General features: G+C 49.2%; 1 protein-coding gene across 1 annotated transcript; it reads left to right on the top strand.

The window, feature by feature from the left end:
* Positions 1–7,615: 7,615 nt before the first annotated feature.
* LHX8 (LIM homeobox 8) lies at positions 7,616–18,304 on the top strand (the record flags this gene model as incomplete). The annotated part of the gene is made up of 8 exons (XM_079535303.1): positions 7,616–7,696; positions 7,970–8,128; positions 11,018–11,139; positions 12,538–12,758; positions 13,211–13,314; positions 16,150–16,245; positions 17,278–17,461; positions 18,228–18,304. The coding sequence occupies 8 exons, from the start codon at positions 7,616–7,618 to the stop codon at positions 18,302–18,304; spliced, it is 1,044 nt and encodes a 347-aa protein (XP_079391429.1).
* Positions 18,305–19,567: the final 1,263 nt, after the last annotated feature.

Here is a 19,567-nt window from a genome sequence, read left to right as displayed (position 1 = left end):
ATCTCCCCTCTCTGCTCACAGCCACGTGGGAGGCAAAAGCAAATAGACCTTGGCAAGAGCATGGCTGGCGTGAGCCGCGCAGGGCAGATCAGCTTTCACGCACTCGTCTTTCCACTTGACCGTGAACTTCAGCCCTGGCTGGGCTCTACATTCTGGGACCCTCCAGCAGTTAGGAGCAGGACAATACGAAGTCCACAGTTCCACGTTCCTCTGGCATGGTGTGCTGAGCACAGACCCACCGAGTTTTCCATTTTGTAACCTTGCCACTGAATGCTATCAGGGGCCATCTGCTGATAATCTAAGTATCTGAGCGTGCACAACACGGCAGCAGAATGGCAGCAATATTGCAGCCATTCTGCAATATTTATATATGCAATGTATAACCCTAACTGCACCTCAGCACTCCACCAGTTCTAAGTTTTCTTTCATCCCATAATTTCCTCTCTCCTCAAAAATTAGATAAATAGTTCTTCTGCTCAAGCATCAACATTCAGATGGTATTAAAGAACAGCAAAACATGAGACAGTGAAGTGCTGCTTTGTGTTACAGTCTTGTCTAGGTAACCAGCCAGAGCTGACTCATTTTTGAATGTTTATTGGCAGTGATTGAAACAGTTGCCTTTGAGATCTCCAGTGATTCCCTCTTCCCCTCTCTTCTCCTCATAACCCAAATGGAAGTAATGAAAAGGCTATTAGGTTATCAGTAAAATGCTATCTTTTGTCAAACTTTCACTGTGGGGCTCAAGGCATATTGAGAGCATAACGTGAGAACGCGATGGCTCTTGGGCCCTGCAAAGCAGACGGTTCTGTGCAGAGCAGTGAGGACAACTCCTGCAACAACATGTATGTGAGCAATGAATTTAAGGTAATGCATGCAAAGTAAAATGCACTGTAAGTTATCAATCTGTTCTGCAACTTTTTCTATAACTTATGCTCTGTAAAACTCTTCTTTCAATAGCAGAATAGCCAGAGGTCCTGCTGGTCACATCACAAATAGGGCTGGATCCAGATCTCTCAATGTCAGAGCTGCAGTGTGCTCACAGATGCACGAGGCACTGAGCAGTGTGCTTTTGTGTAAATGAATATTCCATCTCAGAAAACTTCTACAAACAAGCAGGTGGACAAAAGGACTGTGTTAAACCTTGCTGACATTTCCCATACCATGCCCTCTGCACAGAAGTACCCGTCTAATTCCAAGCACAGAATTCAACAAAAGTAAATGTCTGGGCTGAAACACTATCTGCACATTTAATTCTCCTCTACAGCAACATCACACTGGCACTAAGTAAAATTTCCCCCATTTCCCCTATCACATGTCAGTCAAGGGTTAGATAAAAGAGCAATGAGGTCCCTTATTTCTGCTTAGGACACCAACTGAACACCTGCAGCTGCACTTTCAGAATAAATTTATTTCAGAGGATTGCAGTAGCACTTTGTACGTACTGGTCACAAAATTATAAATCTTGTGTGAGCCTTGATTTCTTGTTCATACATATTTGCAAATATTCTGGCAACCGTAACCTGTGGGTAGGAAACTGGGATCTGGAGATCCTCTGTGGTTTTCAGATCTGGTACAAATTAATCACCTTTTCCATGAGCTTCCTTCCCAGCTTGACAATTCAGTAAACAGAACACCTCCAGCTAGGGATGCCCAAATGTGCTTCTTTGGACAGCCGTTTTCATTTTAATTCACATACAGTGAGCACTTTATCAGTCTACAAAGTAAGAAACTAGCCGGGGAAAATTATGAAAGCCTACATTGTGAAAAGAAGTGAATCTGTCCTTTAATTCACACGGCAAGGAAGAGTTCCTTGAAGCAACACCTCACCAGAAAGTCCCAACACAAAGTCTGAGAGCCTTTCTCAGCCTCAGAGGTAACACTGTTACCTGATTCCTGTTTTCTACCAAGCTAAGCACTACTTGAGGCAAAGCCCCCTGAACATCTGCAGTTGAGCTCCAGGGAAAAAAAAAAAACAAAAGATGAAATCTGTGAATAATTAGCAACTTAGAAATCCCTGACTAAATGTCAAGCAAAAGCAAGCACACTTCAAGAGTTCTGTTGTGCTCAGAGTATGGTACGTGTGAGAAGATGGGACTAAGGATCACACCGTGCATGCTGCTTGCCAAAGCACGGCCTTCGACGTTGGAAAGAGAAGGGATGTCATCCCAAGGCAGCAAATGTAGCTTTTCTCTGAAAAGCATTTGTTGGCGTGTAAGGGAGGGAAGCTTTCATTCGTTGAAACGAGTAACTTCCGATTCCTGCCCTGAGTTGCGCTTGGCATTCGGTGGTACGACTCAGATGAAGGAAAGTCCTGTGAAAGACAAAGGCAGGCGCCTGCTCTGCAAGCGAGCTCACGCGACGAGACCCGCAGCCCCGATTCTCCTGCCTGTAATTTGTATTTGCCCCTGTGCTCACTCTAGGACCTCTCCTTTCTGGGAGCTGTTACAGGGGGGCGTTCGCCTATCGGAAAGCCGCAGTCCGGGTCCCGCCGCCCTGGGAGCTCCCGGAGGCTGGAAGCACCGACCCCGGTCCTCGGCACCGGGGGAGCCCGGGACCGTCCCGCACCGCCCTCCCCACGCCCTCTCTCGCCCGACGGCTCGATCTCGGAGCCAGCAGGAAGTTTCGCTTCAGCAGCCTCGTCTCCAAATGTTTTTCTTTGCCATTTCAATTATTTCAGCGCTCTTTCCCTCCAGCCTCCGCCCGCGGCGGCCGCTGCCAACTCGTGCGCAGAGCGCGGCGGAACCCGCGGGGCCGGGGCAGCCCGACGGCGAAGAACGGAGCGCAGCCGCGGAGCCCCGCGCTCCCCTCCGGCCGGTCACCGCGCGCCTGCGGCGCGGAGCGGCGGCTCGGGTCGGCGGACCGAACCCGTCCTCCGTCGGACGTTCCGCAGAGGCCGGGGCGGGGAAGGGGCGACGCGGCCGCCCCTCCGCGGCCCGGCAAAAGGCGCCCGGCGGAAAAAAAAAAAGCGCTTTGTCCTCACCGGCGGTGACTGAAGCTGCTGCGCGAGACGCTGCGGCGGCCCCCCGCCGCCCACCGATTCCATCTGACGGCTCAGGTCTGCTGCCACAGAGCAGTGTTTATTCAGCGCGTAAACAAAAGTGAAAGGAATTAAGCGGGCAGATCCGACAGCCCAGAGAAACGTTTCAGGCCCTTCAGCGTGGAGTTACCGCGCTCTTAGAAAAGAGGACGTTCCTACAACGGAAAGCAGGCAGTAAGTTTTGTAGCCGTGTATTTCTGAACATCGTCGATGCTTTCCGTGTTGGTTCTGCTAAGTGCAAAATGCTCTTTCATAACTCGACTGCTGCTTTATTTTCGTCTGTCCACAACACTTTCTCTGTCTGCATAGCAGTATGGTACAACTAGCACAAATGTTTACAAACTCGAAAAGTCAACTTCTATGTAAAGTTTTCACCAAAGCGTCAGGAACACGTAGACACAGCACTCCACTCGAACATGCACAAGTTTCACATACCTGTTCACCATGCAGGGATCAAGAAGTGCAACAAAGAGTAAAAAGGGCAAAATTACTGCCCTTATTCTCTAGGGCGCTGAAATGACTCTGCACTTCCTCCTGCAGTGCAAGGGCCACTGCCCTTAAAAAATGCAGGGCTGTACCCCACTAACACCCTACTTGTCCTTTGCCTCCTCTGCCCTTACACCTCCTGCAAAGTAAAGAATAAAAACGCACATTGTGTGAGGTTCTGAACTTTGGTGAGGGAGCCGCTGTCTCACACATCCAAGTCGGACAGAGAAACTTTTCCCTCAGACCCATCTGGCCATTCCCAACCAAGAGACACAGAGCTCCACGCTGGAATAGTCATGAGCAAAAGATACAGAAAATGCTGGACCCAAGAGCTGGAGACAAACGGTCCTGCCCAAGGAAAGTGCGTTACACAGGTATGGAAAACAAGTTACGGGTAAGAGACTGACTCGATTGGTTTACTTCTTGCTAACCCAGTCCAGAAACAGAAATTCAGGAGTAGTCCAAACTCTGCAGCTTTCACCAGAGGCTGGAGCCAGGGGGAGTGAGAACTCACAAAGAGAAAGCCCAAGTGTGCTGGCTTCACTTCGTTGCCTGACTTCCGCCACAGAGCCGCCGCCAATCCATTCCCCCCACCCCCATCCCCCGAGATCAGGATGCTGAGACCTGGAGATGAAAAGCCTCCAGATACCCATAGGTGGACAAATGTTAAAGCATGAGAAAGAGAATGCCTGAGACAGGAAAGGCAACGTGCATGGAAGTCAATTTTGTCCCCACAGTTATCAGCTCCGCATTTTAACCCATCTCTCCTTTCCAGACAGCTTGCTGGCCAAGAAAGGGACCGCGTGGACCTGGGCTGCACAAAGAGCGGACCGCACGGAGTCACGGCAGCGTCTGCTGGCGGTCCTCGCCTTGCCCTCGGGGGGCGCGGGGACCCCCGCGGGACATAAACGAGCGGGGAGGTGAGGGTGCGAGACGGGGCTGCGCAGAGGAAGCTCATTTCCATCCCGCAGGGCGGACCGCGTTCCCCTCGGCAGCGATGTGAAACACCGTGAGCGGAGCGCCGCTCGCCTACGAAGCCCCGCGCTCAGTCCAAACCCGCCGCACCTCCCCGGGTCCGGCTGTGGCGGAGGCGCGGGTGGGCCAGAGCCTTCGGCCGTTGTTCCGGGGACACTCAGAGCGGTGGGCGACGACAGCGGGCCGAGCCCGGCAGGGCAATCGGAAGCGGCAGCTCAGATTGTCCACGGTTTGGTGTCGGTGTCAGCTTTTTGCAAACAGACCGCGGTGCCACGTTTAGATTCTCAGCAGACCGTTCGTTTTCGCTGCGAATACGTTTTGCTGGAGCTCCCTTCAGAGACAGGCGTCCCGCCGCGCGCAGTGCTCCGCGGTGCTTTTTTTTGCTCGAGAAGCCCAATGCCAACACCCTGTCGTTACAACTCTTGCTGTCCGCGCTCAGCCCCGTGCCCTGCCGTCACATATTTAAAAGATCTCACCTGCGCGCAGATGATTAGCATTTCCTCCATCTGTCCGTGCATTACTTCTCAGAGGAACAGAGGAGGTCCCCCATCGGAGGGTCCTCCGCGCTCCCACCCGGGTTCTCCGCAGCGCTCTCAGTCCCGACGGGACGAGGCCGAGCACGGGCCCTCCCAGACCGCCCCCGGCAGCTCCGCTCCCCTCGGCCCGCTGCTCCCTGCCACTAAGTTCTGTGCGGCCGCCTGCTTTCACCTCCTCAAAAACGATGCTACGCTAGCGATACTTACTAATATTCCGAGAGTGGGTAACCGAAGCGAAGAAGTTTAGACAGGATTTTGAGGAAGTAGCCGAGCTTCACCGTCTCCGCCTGAGGTCCCGAGGCGCGTCGTCTTCTCGTCCCTCGGTGGCTTCGCGTCCCCGGGGCCGCCGATCTCCTGGCCGCTGGATCGGCCCCGGCCGGACCCAGAGCGCCGCGCGGGACCGACGCGGCCGCGGGAACGGAGCAGAGCGCGGGTGGGGCCGCGGGGAGCCGCGCGGGACGGGCTGAGGGGCGCGGTGCAGTCGCGGCCGCGTGCACCGAGAACGAGAAGAAACACCGATAAATCTCCCGTGCGTTTTTTTTCCTTCCTCCAGCACACATCTTATGAATTACTGCTGCGCGTTTTGCTGTCGCTGCGGGGAACAACGCGCGAAAGGATTTTGCTGGCTCCTGACGCTGTGTTTATCAGAGATTAAAGGTGCGCGTGCAGGAAGGCGCTGCTTCACAGAAATCCAAAACGCAGCCTTTCGTGAAGCGCACACCAACACTGCGCAGTAAACTCGTTAGTACCGAGGGGAAAGCATCGAAGGCGCAACGAAGGGCGCTGCAGGGGCCCCCGGCCTCCTCCACGGCTCTCTGCCTCTGGTTCCTCCACGTCGCATCTCTCTGGCGACCCCCAGGGCAGGTGCCGCTTTTCCGCGGTGCCATCTGGAACAGGCGATAGCTCTCGTGCCGTGCCTCGGGATTTATCTGACGGGGAAGGTCAGGCGGTCAGGACGGACGGAGAGAGATTCTCCGCCGCTCGCATCCTGCAGCGGCGCTCCCGGCCGCGTTTCGACGACGGGGGCCGTAGCCGTTCCCTCCCCTCCGCGATCCGCTCTGCGCCGTGGGCGTGCAGGTACCCGGGCGGGGAGACGCCCGAAAACCGCTCCTAGGTGTGCGCGGAGGGCCGCGGGGCCGCTCGGGGATCGGAGGCGCTCCGGACCGCCCCGCCCGTCGGGGCGCAGAGTTCCCCTGGGGCGGGGAGCACGGGGGGGGGGGGGGGAAGGGGGGCACGGCGGGACGCAGCGCTCCCGCTGCCCACCGCGGCCGGACGGCTTCCACCGCGCCGTCCCGAACTTCGCTGCACTTAGAGCGAAGCACCGCGTCCCCCAGCGTCCCGGCTACGTTACTGGGAGGCAGCTGTTGGGGTCCTAAGGGTGATTTAAGTGAGATTCTTTCCGGGCCGAGGGGTTAGAACGCCGCGCAAGCGAGCGGGGTGCAGCGGTACGTGGGGCTCCGTCCCAGTCTCGCAGACAGGGCCCCAAACCCGAAAGAAAGGCGAAAGGGGAGTGAGAAGTATGGGGTTCATCCTTTCTTACAGCGCCTCAAAAACTGAATTCCCTTTTCTCAAACTCAGAGCATTACCGCATAGCGGCAGCTCTCTCCGTTCGCCTTGTAGAAAATTCACCATCTGTCATCGGAGTAAGCTCGCAAAGAGAGGTGCGCAGGACAGGGATGTAACGGCAGGTTTAATTAGCGTCACCTGCCCGGCTCAGCACGCGCGGAGCAGCAGTCCGCAGCTATCGCCGCCACCTGCGGCGGGTGAGCTGCTCGTTCTGCACCGTCCCGAGTGCGGCAGTAGTCGGGGAAACTCTGGAAGGAGCGTTTGTAATCGTAGTAAAAACGCGCAAGTAACACAGGGAGCCCCTCCGTTACGGGACGCGGCTGGGTTTTTGGGAGTGCTGCGGGAGGGCGGCCCCGAGCAGCCTCCAAATGCAGCGCAGACGAACACACAGGTGATAATTAGCAACAGGCTGAGTTCAGAACTACGGCCTTTGGTCACCTCAGGTGTTCTTTTTTTAGCTTAACGAGAAAGGTTTCATAATGGAATCCGGGCGGCGTAGGCACGCGTGAACACGGCGCAGACGGCGCTTGGAGTGCGTGAGCCGCAGAGCTGTGCTCAGCTGCGGGGCTCGGAAAACCCCTCCCGTGCACCCGCACCGCTGCGTTCCTTCGCTGATGTGGAGGGAGATGCAGCTCGAATTTTTGTTTAGTCTCGGGGGGCTGGAGGCGGAGAAGCTGTGACAAATGACGAAGATAAACGGGGAGGGAAGGAGGGGGGAAAGAGGAGGAGTATGTGGTGTCCTTTGGGTTTTTTCTTTTTTCCTTGACGGCGCTCTTTGCTGTCTAACAGCTCCGGTGCGGGTTCGCTGCCGCGGCAGCGCTCGGAGGCGGGTTCTGCGCGGGAGGGCAGAGCAGGCAGGCGCGGAAGGCCGTCCTCGCGCGGCACGGCCCACCCCCTCACACACAAAACTTTTTTCTGGCAGGCGCCGAGGGCAGAGGCTCAGAGCGAGGTTCCCGGAGCAGCCTCGTGGCGCTCCGCCGCCCTTCGCGGAGCTGGTATGCGGTAGGGCCGGGCCATGTATTGGAAGAGCGACCCGATGTTCGTGTGCAGGCTGGAGGATAAGGACCTGCCCGCGCTCGGCGGCCCCTCGGAGAAGGTGAGCGGACGCGCGCCGCTGCCCGGTGCGGGACGGGACCCGGGCTGTGTGCTCCGCGGCCGCCGGCGGTTCCGTCTCTCCCCGCTCGGGTCCCTCGGCCTCCGCTCGGCGGACGAGCTCCCGCCGTGACCCACCCGCGGGGCTTCGGCGCGGCCCCGCAGGTGCTCGCGGTCGAACGGGTCGGGCCGGGCGGGGCTCCCCGCGGCGTTCCCCGCTTCTGCGCGAGGCCGGCGGCGGATCGCGCTCATAGAGCTCTCCGTGCGCTCCCCGCAGGAGAGCCCCGCGGCGGCCGACGAGGACTCCTGCTCTTCCTCCGCCGCCCTGTCGCCCTCCTCCTCGCCGCGGTCCATGGCCTCTGGCTCCGGCTGCGCCCCCAGCAAGTGCGTGTGCAGCAGCTGCGGCCTGGAGATCGTGGACAAGTACCTGCTGAAGGTAAGCGCGTCCCGCCGGCCCCGCGCCTCTCCACCGCCAAGGCGGCCGTATCGGTCCCGCACCCCGAGAACCGCGGGGAGGGCGGAGCGCCGTGGCGGGCACAGCGACGTGCGGGGAGGGGAGGGCCGAGCCGGGCCGCGGGGCTCCGGCGTCTCGCAGCCGTGCCGCGTCCTGCGCATCTGACGGCCGATTTGAGTGCGGTGGCAAAACGCGATGGCGCTGCGGGCGGACGGCCGAGCTCTGAGGAGTCCTGCCCTTTCTCTCGCATGCTTCTCGTCCGCTTTCCTTCATCGCTGTTGCTGCGCAGTCGGCATCCGTAACATCTGAGCCTGTTCTTCGACTTGCAGAGATGAGTAGAATTACTGCAGAATCGGACGTTTTCAAAGCTTTGAAGCGTGCGTCTGTGAGATTCGGGCCTCGCAGGAGACCTGAAGCGATACCTGTGTTGTGAGGACGCTCTCCTGCTTTAGGGCTGCGTATCCTTCTCGTGTTTCGTAAGGGAGTGAGAAGGAACGCTGTTGTGGGTTAACGTGTCGGCTGTGCTGTACGCTCCTGACAATGCAGTTGGTAGCACTGACCCGTTCGCTGTTAGCTTAAAAAACTCGGTGCGATGCTGTGAATCTGAAAGGAAAGCAGCGCCTATTCAGAAGGTGGAAACTATGTATTCCTTCAAAAAGGGGTTCTAGTAATTTCTGAGAAGTTGGCATGATTGAAAAATGTTTTTGCTAGTTTTAGCATTCAGGACTAAGCATGATTATTTAACAAAAGTGTGGCTTTGAATATAAGATGTCAAGGCAGTTCGAAGGTGGCAATTTTCCATCTGGATTGCAGCCACTGAAGTTATGCTGGGTCAGAGTCCTGCCTTCTGTCCTTTCAGAAGTGAGATTAGAAAGTTGTGCTTTAGGTCACTCGATTCCAACAGATGCAGACTGAATTCATAATATATCCTGCAAAGTGGAAGTCTGTAGCATCACCGAAAATGTGAACGTTCTTTTTTTTTAGGTAATTTTCTTTAGAGTCCAGTTGTAATGAGGAGGTCAAAGGAATGTGTATGTCAGCTCGGCACTCATTTAAAGCAGGGTATGAACAGGTCGTGGAGAGCTTCCGCATGCCTTTTGTTCCGTTAAACCCCGGACACCTTTGTATGTGCCTTTGCACTCGGAGCAGGATAACGGAGCAGGGATGACAGAAAATTGCTTCTGGTTCTGTGAACTCCAGCGGCATCCTGCTTGCTCATCTCCTGAATGTTGCTGTCTGCTCTTTGAGAAGTTGTGTAAATGCAGCTCAGAGCAGAAGATCCCCAAATGACTATTTTGACTTCAACTTAAACATCATTCCTTTCTGTATAGATAGGGAAAGACAACCGGGAGACGTCTTACTGATGTGCAGCAGTTACGTCTCCTAAATTCAGCCCCGTACAATGATAAAGGCAGGTGGGTGACATCACGCCAGCCGTGTGACAAAGCTCTGTGGAAGAGCCTGTGCCGAGCGGTCCGTGCGTGGGGCTCCGTGCAGAGCGGTGTGCGGCTGCCTGCTGGGCCGGGGGAGCTGATCCCCTGGCAGCCCCGCTGTGGACGTGCTCAACCGGCCCTGGTGCTGCCGTCCTTTTCGCCTGCACTGTGCCCATCTAACAAAATAGTTGAGAGGATCGATTTGGTGACAGCTGTTATCAACGATTTCACGTTATACTGTGGTGCAAATTTGTCAGTGTGTGAAACTATGGCTGCCAACGAGGATAGAGCTTGGGAGAGCACCGGGCAACTGCAAGCTGCAGTATTGCATGAAGGATGACTGCAATGGTCTGCCTCAGCCTGACCCGTCAGCCAGCATCGCGCTTTCTCTGTGCCTTGTCTGGCAGCGCTCTGACGGAAGGCACATCCCCGCTCACGCAGATCCCTGCTTTGCCATTCCTCATGTAAGGGCTGGCAAACCTGCTGTTCCCTATGGGATGGAAAATCGCTGTGGAAGTTTTTAAAGGAAATAGTACATATGCAAACTTGTTTATTGTTTGGTTCACATAAGTTTTCCCGTTGACATTGTTTGGATCACAGAAGTTCTCCTGTGTGATACAGAATTATCCACAGGGTTATCACTTGATTTTTTTGGTCATTGGGAGTAATGGATTTTCAAATGAAATGATTTGTCTGATGGGTGGTGCAGAATGTCTGCACAATGAAGAATTATCTTTATAAGAATGAAGAAATGAAAATTCTGGGTAACTTATTTGCCCAAAATTTACCCATGGCTTCTCAAAGCCCCTGATTTGCTGCTGCTTTCCAGGCTGTAATTTCACTATGGATATTATATTTTAAACAATTTTTGAATTAGCTGTAAAACAACCGCTGATGTTTCAGAGCTCCCACTCCGTTCACCAGCTGTGCTTACCAGCCGTCTGGTAAGATGCAGCTCATGTTGTGTTTCTACTTGACTGTTTCGCTTTTTTAATTCAGTGTTTGCACCATAAAACTTCAAATCACTTTGCAGATTTTGTTCATTGTAGACAGATTTTGCAGGTTGGGAAATCAGAGTGCCAGTTAGCAGTAAGGTGATGCCAGAACTTGCTCTGTTAACCCAATAATGTGAGGGCAGAGCCAGGCACCAAATATCCACGTGGGACTTGGATCTCCTGCTTCCTCTTCCTGTGCTTTGAATTACAAAGCCATGAAAGCTTATTTTGAAGACTTTTGTCACATTCATTAGCCCCTAACACATGCGGTTCTATAGGCAGATATGCCTTGAGGATTTATTTTCCGTGAATCATGGCACGCGTCATTTCTGCCTTTTTCTGGTTGCATGAAAAGAAATAAATAGTTTTTGTAAGTACAAAGCATGCATGCTGGCAGCGCAAGCTCTGAGGAGTGCTTTTCTTTTCTTTCGGTGTTCTTGCAGGTGAACGACCTCTGCTGGCACGTTCGCTGTCTCTCGTGCAGTGTTTGCAGAACGTCCCTCGGCAGGCACACCAGCTGCTACATCAAAGATAAGGATATCTTCTGCAAACTTGATTATTTCAGGTATGCCGTGCAGCAGTAGCACTTTATTTAACAAAATTTCACTCTTGCTTGTTTTGCTTAGTCTGTAAATAAAATGGTGCTTAGGTTCTCACCACTCGCTTATTTACATGCATATAGTTTATCACTTTGTAAGCAATTAAATGGATATTTATGGCAGAAGGAGCTGGAAGCCCTGCACCTGTCTGATGCAACTACATAACAAACCTTTTACTTAATCTGTGCCAGCTACTGAATTTCTAGAGTCACTCACCTCTATGGACACGAAGCAGGGGTGGGTGTTAGTCAAAGTCTATCAAAATAACAGTAAATTTAGCTTATGTGCAAAGAATCGTTCTTAGTGTAATGCTGACTAAGATGACAAGGCCAAGCTGAGATGATTTTCTGCTCAGACTAGCACTTGGGTATGAGACTTAGGATACCACATGCTGTTATTAACTCCAAGTCAGTCTTTTAACCTTTAAAAAGAATTTCAGCAGCTACACCTTTCTAGGATCAATTTGATTTAGAACATGAGGCATTCTTAATATTAGGATCTAATTGCATAAGGGAGAATATTATTAATTCTGAGTGGCATAGAAAGACACTTATGGCCTCAGTGCTCAAGATAAGAGAATCTTCAGTGCCGAAAGCAGGAATAAAATTTGCTGTGACCACTAGTACTTTCCTCAGGCAAAATATTTATGGGATTCACATCTGTACAGAGAGTGGATTATTGTCAGCTGAGGCTGAGGATGGTGAACTTCGGGGGAGGAAAAACAAAGTTATGTTCATTTACGTAATCCAACACAACCTGGCTGTCAGTTTCCTTTCGAAAGAACAACGTTATACAGTAACAGTGTAAATATTTGCCTGTATTTGAACTTCTATTGAAGATGATAAAATCATAAATGTGATGATAACTAAGGGAAAAAAAGGAGGTGCAGGCTCTCTCCCCTTCAGCAGAAGGGGACAATGAACAGTGAAGGCTGCTGTAGCTAAGTAACCTGGGCTGCCTGTATAGTGAAACGTGTTTGAATAACGGGGAATTTTGAGCACGAAGCCAGCTGTTCCGATCTCCCACCCACAACTTTACAGAGGTGACTTTCATAAAAGGAAAGGTGAGATTTGTGAGTTCACGTAGCAGTTTAAATGCTTTAATGTTGCTCTTTGCCTTAAGTAAATTATTAACTTTTATAGGTCAGTGGAGATCTTGCCTTGAGTTATCAGATGCGACCTTGCTGATTTTATTGCTGTAGAAGCACGGTTACGTGGTCCTCTGGCTCTGTGTGGTCAGTCTTCTTGCTGTGGATCTCAGCTGTGCTTCCACATCCACTTTCTACTAGCCTTGCTGGAGCAACCATTGCGCCTGGGTTGGCTAGCATCTGACTCCAGCCTTCTGTTGGCCTTCGTTGTTTGCAGGCGGTACGGCACGCGCTGCTCCCGCTGTGGGAGGCACATTCATTCCACAGACTGGGTCCGAAGGGCTAAGGGAAATGTGTACCACTTGGCATGTTTCGCCTGCTTCTCCTGCAAAAGACAGCTTTCTACCGGAGAGGAGTTTGCTTTGGTTGAAGAGAAAGTCCTTTGTAGAGTACATTATGACTGCATGTTGGACAATCTGAAAAGAGAAGTTGAAAACGGTAACGCTGCTTTTAAGAACTGTTTGTGGTTAGTTTTAATTAAACTGTTGGTTTTTACTTCATCTTCCGTCTTAAAAGAGCTAATTATCCAGCTTTACTAAGGCTGGAAGCACAGGTTCTTGAATTAAAATAATGTGCAAATTACTTAATGTTTTCATATATACATGAGAGAGAGAGAGAGTTTGTGTAACTTGTTTCCTATCCTAAGGAAAGCAAAGCTTATCTAGTTGATAAAATGTCATGCTGCATCTCTTTCCTCCACCAATCTGCAAGGGAGTCAGTTGGGGAGGATGGGTGGTGGCGTCAGGTCAATTTAACTTTGAACAAAACATGGCTTTTCTGCACGTGAAATTCAGCTGGCCAGCCACTGTGAGTTGTTAGACGACCATCTGATTTACGAATAACATCGTTTTGAATGCTTAGCAGACAGTGTCTTCTTTTTAATGCTTCAGGTAATGGGGTTAGTGTGGAAGGAGCACTGCTAACAGAACAAGATGTTAATCATCCAAAGCCAGCAAAAAGAGCTCGGACCAGCTTCACAGCAGATCAACTCCAGGTAGAGGCAATGCTAAAAACTCGAGTACTTCAGGTTTATGCAGGATGTAACTTCTGAACTGATAGGAAATCAGATGCATATGTGGGGGAAGAATAAGCTTGTATGCTTTATACTTTTTCAAAAACTATCAAGACACGGCATGTTTCTGGAATAGTTTGTTAGCTCCAGCGGTTTCATATGAAATAGTTACCCTTCGAGCTTTTTATTTCCCTGGGGGCAGCCAGTAATTCTGCAGAGTGGAAACAAAAAAGGTTGATCTACTTTGATTGCTCGATGAAATCTATTTCAGCAGACATTTACATCACTGCACATAATAAAGAATATTTTTAGAGTTACGTAATATGAAGAGTTGCACTAGAGATGGGTACTGGATATGACTTCAAGACTTTAGCAGGCAGGAAGCTTCGATTTTATTGCAGTGCTCGGTGAAGGACTGCACAAGTTTGTGTTCTCAGAACAACAGGTAAGCGTCGTGGGTTCCTGTTAATGTTCACATGAATACAGCTCAGCTCCTGTCAAGTAATGTGTTGTTTCTCTTTGTTTTATAGAGAGGAAGGGGAATAATCGCATGTTTATATCTTGTCATCATTTTTCCTACATGCTTGCCTTTTAGATCATGTCTTGGCTATACTGATGTGCACCGGAAGGCAGGCTCTTAGTAGGAACTCATGTCTGCTCTCATTCCCTCTTTTCTTCCCTTTCTCTCATTCCTCCCAAAGTGCTCCACAAGCATGCTCGATCTCAAAGTATCTCTGAGCTTTGCTGCTGCCTGTTTAAACATACTGCATTCTGTAGACTTGGTGTCATGTTTCAAGAGCCCAGCTTCAGTATGCAATGCTGCATGTTTGAGAGTGAGGGGAGCTGGCAGCTCTTTCATGGAGCTGAGTGGAGTGAAATAGAAGAGAAGTGCATTTGATGTTCTTGGCAGCAGTTTTTTTACTGTCCAATTTGTTCTTGATCATGCATTATCAAAACATGTTTTCTCAATATCCTGTTATATGAGCTCAACCACTAGTTATGTTCCTTTCCAGTGTCAGGACAAAAGGGAAGTGGGGGCCTTGGAATTCTGGAAGTATGAAATCAAAAATCCTGGTAGGGCTATGCCTGCCCTGTGGGGGTGGGAGCTGCCTGCATCTGCTTTGCTCTCAGAGCTTCTTGTCTTGTTGCTGTCTTGACAAGAGTTGACTCTGTATTGCCTCAAATATGACTAATTTCTGCCTCCGGATCACCACTTCACCAAGTGAGCCTGTCAGGGAAAAACAGCTTGATCAGTGCCAGCTCACTGTGAGGAGGGCAACAGCGAGACCAGGTTGACACTTCTGAATCTGCAGTGGAAAGGAAGCAGCAGCTTTCTCCCTAGCTCTAGCTATGTGTCTTTCACGTTCAGTTTATATTCCCTTGTGAGTTCCTGGATGCACACTGTTACTGCAGTGCTCATTTTCTACTGTTCTGCTTTGCCACGTGCCCTTGTCTGTGGTAAAAGCGGTCAAGTCTAGTTATGCACTGGTATATTATGCACTTGGTTTAACGTGGCACGTGGTTGTACGATGCTTGATTTGCTGTTTGATCCATGACTGAAGTCAAGGTGCTGTTAACCTAAAACAAGAGCACAACCTGGAAGGGGAGTAAGGTGCAAAGGCTCTGGATATCAGGTATGAATTTCTGCAGGAAGGAGACTTTCCCAACACGAGCTGAATGAACGTCAGGTCCAGCTCTCGGAGTAGGAACTGGATTCAGGCCTTCTTCTGTTTTGACATCAGTTAAACTTCCGTGTTTGCTTTTTCTGTTTTACTGGATTGTAACCTACTTCAGCAGATACGAGATCTTTTCAGACGCTTGCTGTCTGCTCAGTGCATCTGTGCATCTTGGCACCTGCTCTTGACATAAGACCTCCAGTAGTGTGCCTAAGGATGTAGAAGGATGTCTGTGTTTTTAATGTTCTTTTATGGAACTCAGTAGGAAAGTAAATAGTTTAAACATTCTGAATTTGAAGAGTAGTTGTCTGAGTTCCTCAGAGATGAAGCAAGGCAAAATTTGCAGACCATCAAGGAACAAAATCCAGAAATGAGAAACTGCAGTTTACTAAATTGCTGAAGAAGTCCTGCAGAAATCTGTGAAGTCTTACTTCTTAATTAAGGTAAAATCTTACATGTTCCAGAGCTGTTCAGGATGCAGGTCAGGTTGACATCTACTTCCTCAAGAATTGTAATTCAGGTGATAATGTGATGGTTTGTAAAAGATGGGTCCAACCAAAGAGCTGCATAGCACAGGTCTGTCAGGGTGCAGCCTGAGTGCCCCTCGCATCACTGGGAAGTAAATGCGGTACGAGGAGCTTCCAAGTTGCCTCCGTTCTCCACGTAGCTGGAAAGAGCATCAAGTTGCTCCGTACGGTGCGAGAGGCAGGTAGCAATTGACAAGCTCAAAGAACCCACCCAAAGCTCAATTCCTCCTGATGCCGTTTGCTGTGGTCTGCTGCTGTAACCATTCTCTTCATCAAGTGTGCTTGAATTGCTTCGCAGTGTGTTTTCTTACACAGCCTCTTTAGTACAATCACAACTGAATGCTTCTTCCATTTCTGACTGTTTCCAAGCATAATTCATTTTTCATAAAAGTCTCGGTTCAGTTAAGCAGTATAAGGGGCTTCTATTTTGGGTGTGAATTTAGTGGATTATTTAAAATATGTTTTTCTCCCTTTTATTGGGGACTGTCTGGGGACTAGAGATTACAACAGTTCCCTTAGAACAGAGAAGGAAAAGGATCACAGTCTGAGAGAAGTCTCTGATGCCACCCTTGGGACTGCACAAAAAAAAAAAAATCCAACTCTTATCTTTTCAGGTTATGCAAGCACAGTTTGCTCAGGACAACAATCCAGATGCACAAACGCTTCAGAAACTGGCAGAAAGAACAGGCCTGAGCAGGCGCGTTATACAGGTGACTGCTCTATGTTACAAATCTGCCAACTCATCTGTTGGAAATGCTCAGGGGCAGTTTAACAATTAGTGTAGTTATTGTGAGGTGGAGAAAGATCTAATGTGGTGGCTTATTAAAACTGTTCTTTGCTAGGAGTAGGTCTAGAACCAAAATGTCACTGTGAACAATTTGCAGTATTGCGCTCTGTATGGAGGATTAGAAATTGTCAAGGAAGAAACTTTACTGCCTGAAGAGCAGTAATTGGCACTGAGCTTCTCATAAACATAAATTCATGAATTCAGTAGCACGTTCTTAAGAGCTGTGCTTTCTGAAGATGATTTGTGATATACAACGCAGACATTAGGACCGATTACCTAGCGATCTGTTTTAGAGAGCAGAGGTAAAATATATGCCCAAGCCATTTAAAACTGAGAAACACAAACTTAGGTTCTTATGGTTCTTACTTTGACTGAAGATTCCTCTTGGCAGCCATCACATTCATGCTCTTTTTCTATATAAATGTATTTGTTATATTGATTTATAAATTTATATAATTAGAAAGAAGCTTGCTGTTCCCTTATCTCCTCCTAGCCCAGGAGGTCTGACAGATACACAGGAATTAGGTAGCTGGAAACTGTGGTCAAGCTTTTGAAAAGTTGAAGCTCATGCACTTCACATGGAAAAGGAAAATCGGTGTCCCCTGAACGATCTGTTACTGCCAGCAGCGTTGAGGCGCAGGAGGTGGCTGCACCCCTGCCATGCCCCTGCATGCAGCAGCTGTGGGTGCCCAGCCAGGCGCCTGCCCCAGCAACCACGCAGTCCCTTGCAGTGCCTGTGGGCTATTTGTTGCTACAGAAGCTTTTCTGACTTGCTCATATGTGTGCTTAAGGCACCATGCATCTTCAAAGTAGGTATTTCTTCTTTTGGACTGTCGGTGCTACATTTGAGGCCCAATTAACTACCTGAGCTCTGAGGTTTATATCAAGTTAATGTCAAAGCAGAATGCGATTGATCTGCGTGATGCAAATCTTTTCCTTTTTTTTTTTTTTTCAGGTGTGGTTTCAGAATTGCAGAGCGCGCCATAAGAAACACGTTAGTCCTAACCATTCATCTGCTGCTCCAGTCACAGCAGTTCAGCCCTCCAGGCTGTCTCCACCCATGCTAGAAGAAATGGCATATTCAGCATATGTACCCCCAGATGGGACTATGTTAACTGCCCTGCACAGTTACATGGATGGTAGGTACAACTTTGCACATCCAAGTAAAATCATTCTTGACTGCGGCAAGAACAGTTTACCAGGCTCCCATTAAAGAAGCTTACCAGAGTTCTTGTTTTATGCTTTATAGAATATCTTAATACAGTATTTGCTCTCTGTGCCTTGTGAAGAAGGCACTTGTAGCAGGAGCACACACTGCAGTAGCATAGCTGAAGGTCTGGGTGTGAAGACTACTTCCTGTGCTCCCTCCAAACCATGAGTATTAGTAGCAAGAATTCAAACAATTGTTTTTGCAGCATTCATGCTGTATTTTCTACAGTATCTAATTTTAGTGAAAACTGTTGACCAGCCACTCCTGGACCCTCACCACACAAACTGTAGGTGTACTGAAAACTTGAGCTTCCTTCGCACTAACAAATAATGGGGGCAGCTTTGCTTTAAAAAATGTTATTGTGTGTTATTTGTCCTGATGTGTCAACAAATTGGGCTCAAACTCATGATTTGGAGTGTCTGAAAGATCTGGGAGGCCTGGACTCTCAGCTGCACGTGTGGCCGGAGTTCGTTCTTCTCCAGAGTGGCGTGAGGTGGGCTGTGGTTGGAGGCAAGTGAGCTCTGGGCCTGAAGTATGGGGCTGGTGGAAGCACTTGTGATGCCACCTGTGCCTCCTGGCGTCAGACTTGTTTAGAGAACAGTGCTTGGTTCGGTGGTTGGGACCAGTGGGATTTTACTAGTTTATATTTTTCTACTTCCGATGAAGCTGACAAGTAAATCTTTCTGTTTTTGTAGCTCATTCACCTACAGCTCTTGGACTCCAGCCTTTGCTACCCCACTCAATGACACAACTGCCAATAAGTCATACCTAATTTCTTTCTGTCAGGGATATAAGCTACTAAGGATGTAAGCTTAAGTCACTTACTGTGTATGAAAGTTACTGTTGGAAAGATACTAATGTTAACTTTTTAGTTAACATCTAAAACATTTTCAAGAACATTTTTGCTGCCCAGGTATGTAAGTATACATTTAGCCTGCAAGACACTTTTATGGATTCTGCATAATTACATATTACATTGTTTACAAGCCTTATTAAACATCTTTTTGTATTGTCTGGAAGTAGATCACTCTAGTTATGTATTTGTTAATTTATTTGTCATCAAAAGAGCACTTTGCCTAAAAGAAAGGACTGACAGTTGTGCAAAATGTTTACAATTCTTTGTGAGTTTGTAGCTTATCATTAGTTTGTATTAGTAAGTTATTGCTGAAAGTATTACTTGTATTTGAGTTGTATACAGCCTATATGTTAAAGCTTATTTCTGTGAATTTGCAAAAATAAATTTTGGTTGCAAATATTTTCAAAATGAACTAAATAAAGTTTCTGCTGTAGCATGCTAAGCAAAAGCGTTGCTGTGTCTATGGTTGAGCCGTGAGCATTTGTGAAGTGCCTAACTTAAATCCTCAACTTTAAATGAAAACTCCAGGTTACACCTGGTATGCTGCACTAGACTTTTTCAGGAGCGTTCACCTGTCTCAATTGACCTGGAAAATGTTTCTGATGGGTTTAGATTGGTCTTGAAGCACAAGAAATAGGTGCCTGCTTTAAAGTAAATATTCACAAAACAGCAGTTTTCTTCTGAGTGAGGTTGCACACTTGCACAGCAAGGGAAACTGTGGATGCACAAAATAGACTTGACTGTGATTTAAGTCGGTGATTGGAGATCTGCTTTCATATTTTGTTGTATACTGCTTCAGCTTCTGCTTTTTTTCAATGGTTTTACCTTTGATTTTGTTTAGCAGGAGGATGAGCAATGCATGTCTAAATAGTCTGCATTTCAGTTCAATGTTTTGACTGACCTGTATCACACTGCATACAAATAGAAACTGCAGTCCTTTCAGATGCTCAAGACCAGGCTGCATCTAATTGTTAAAGTGAATTAGAACTGTTAAGCTGGAATTAGAAAGCAGGGCGCTCCAGTAGGCTAGTGCATACTCTCAAGTGAACTGGTCTTTGTCTTCACGGACTGGTTTCCTTCAAGGATTTAAGACTGGTAGATCCTATCTGCACACCTAAGCTTTACTTTAAGCTTTACTTGCATCTGAAGGAAATCTTTGAAGGTGTGTGCGTGAGTCCT

This window comes from Tetrao urogallus (assembly GCF_951394365.1).
Source record: "Tetrao urogallus genome assembly, chromosome: 5".
In the NCBI taxonomy this organism is placed as follows: domain Eukaryota; kingdom Metazoa; phylum Chordata; class Aves; order Galliformes; family Phasianidae; genus Tetrao; species Tetrao urogallus.
Note: the sequence above shows the minus strand (reverse complement) of the source record. Positions and strands in the feature narration are given on the sequence as shown.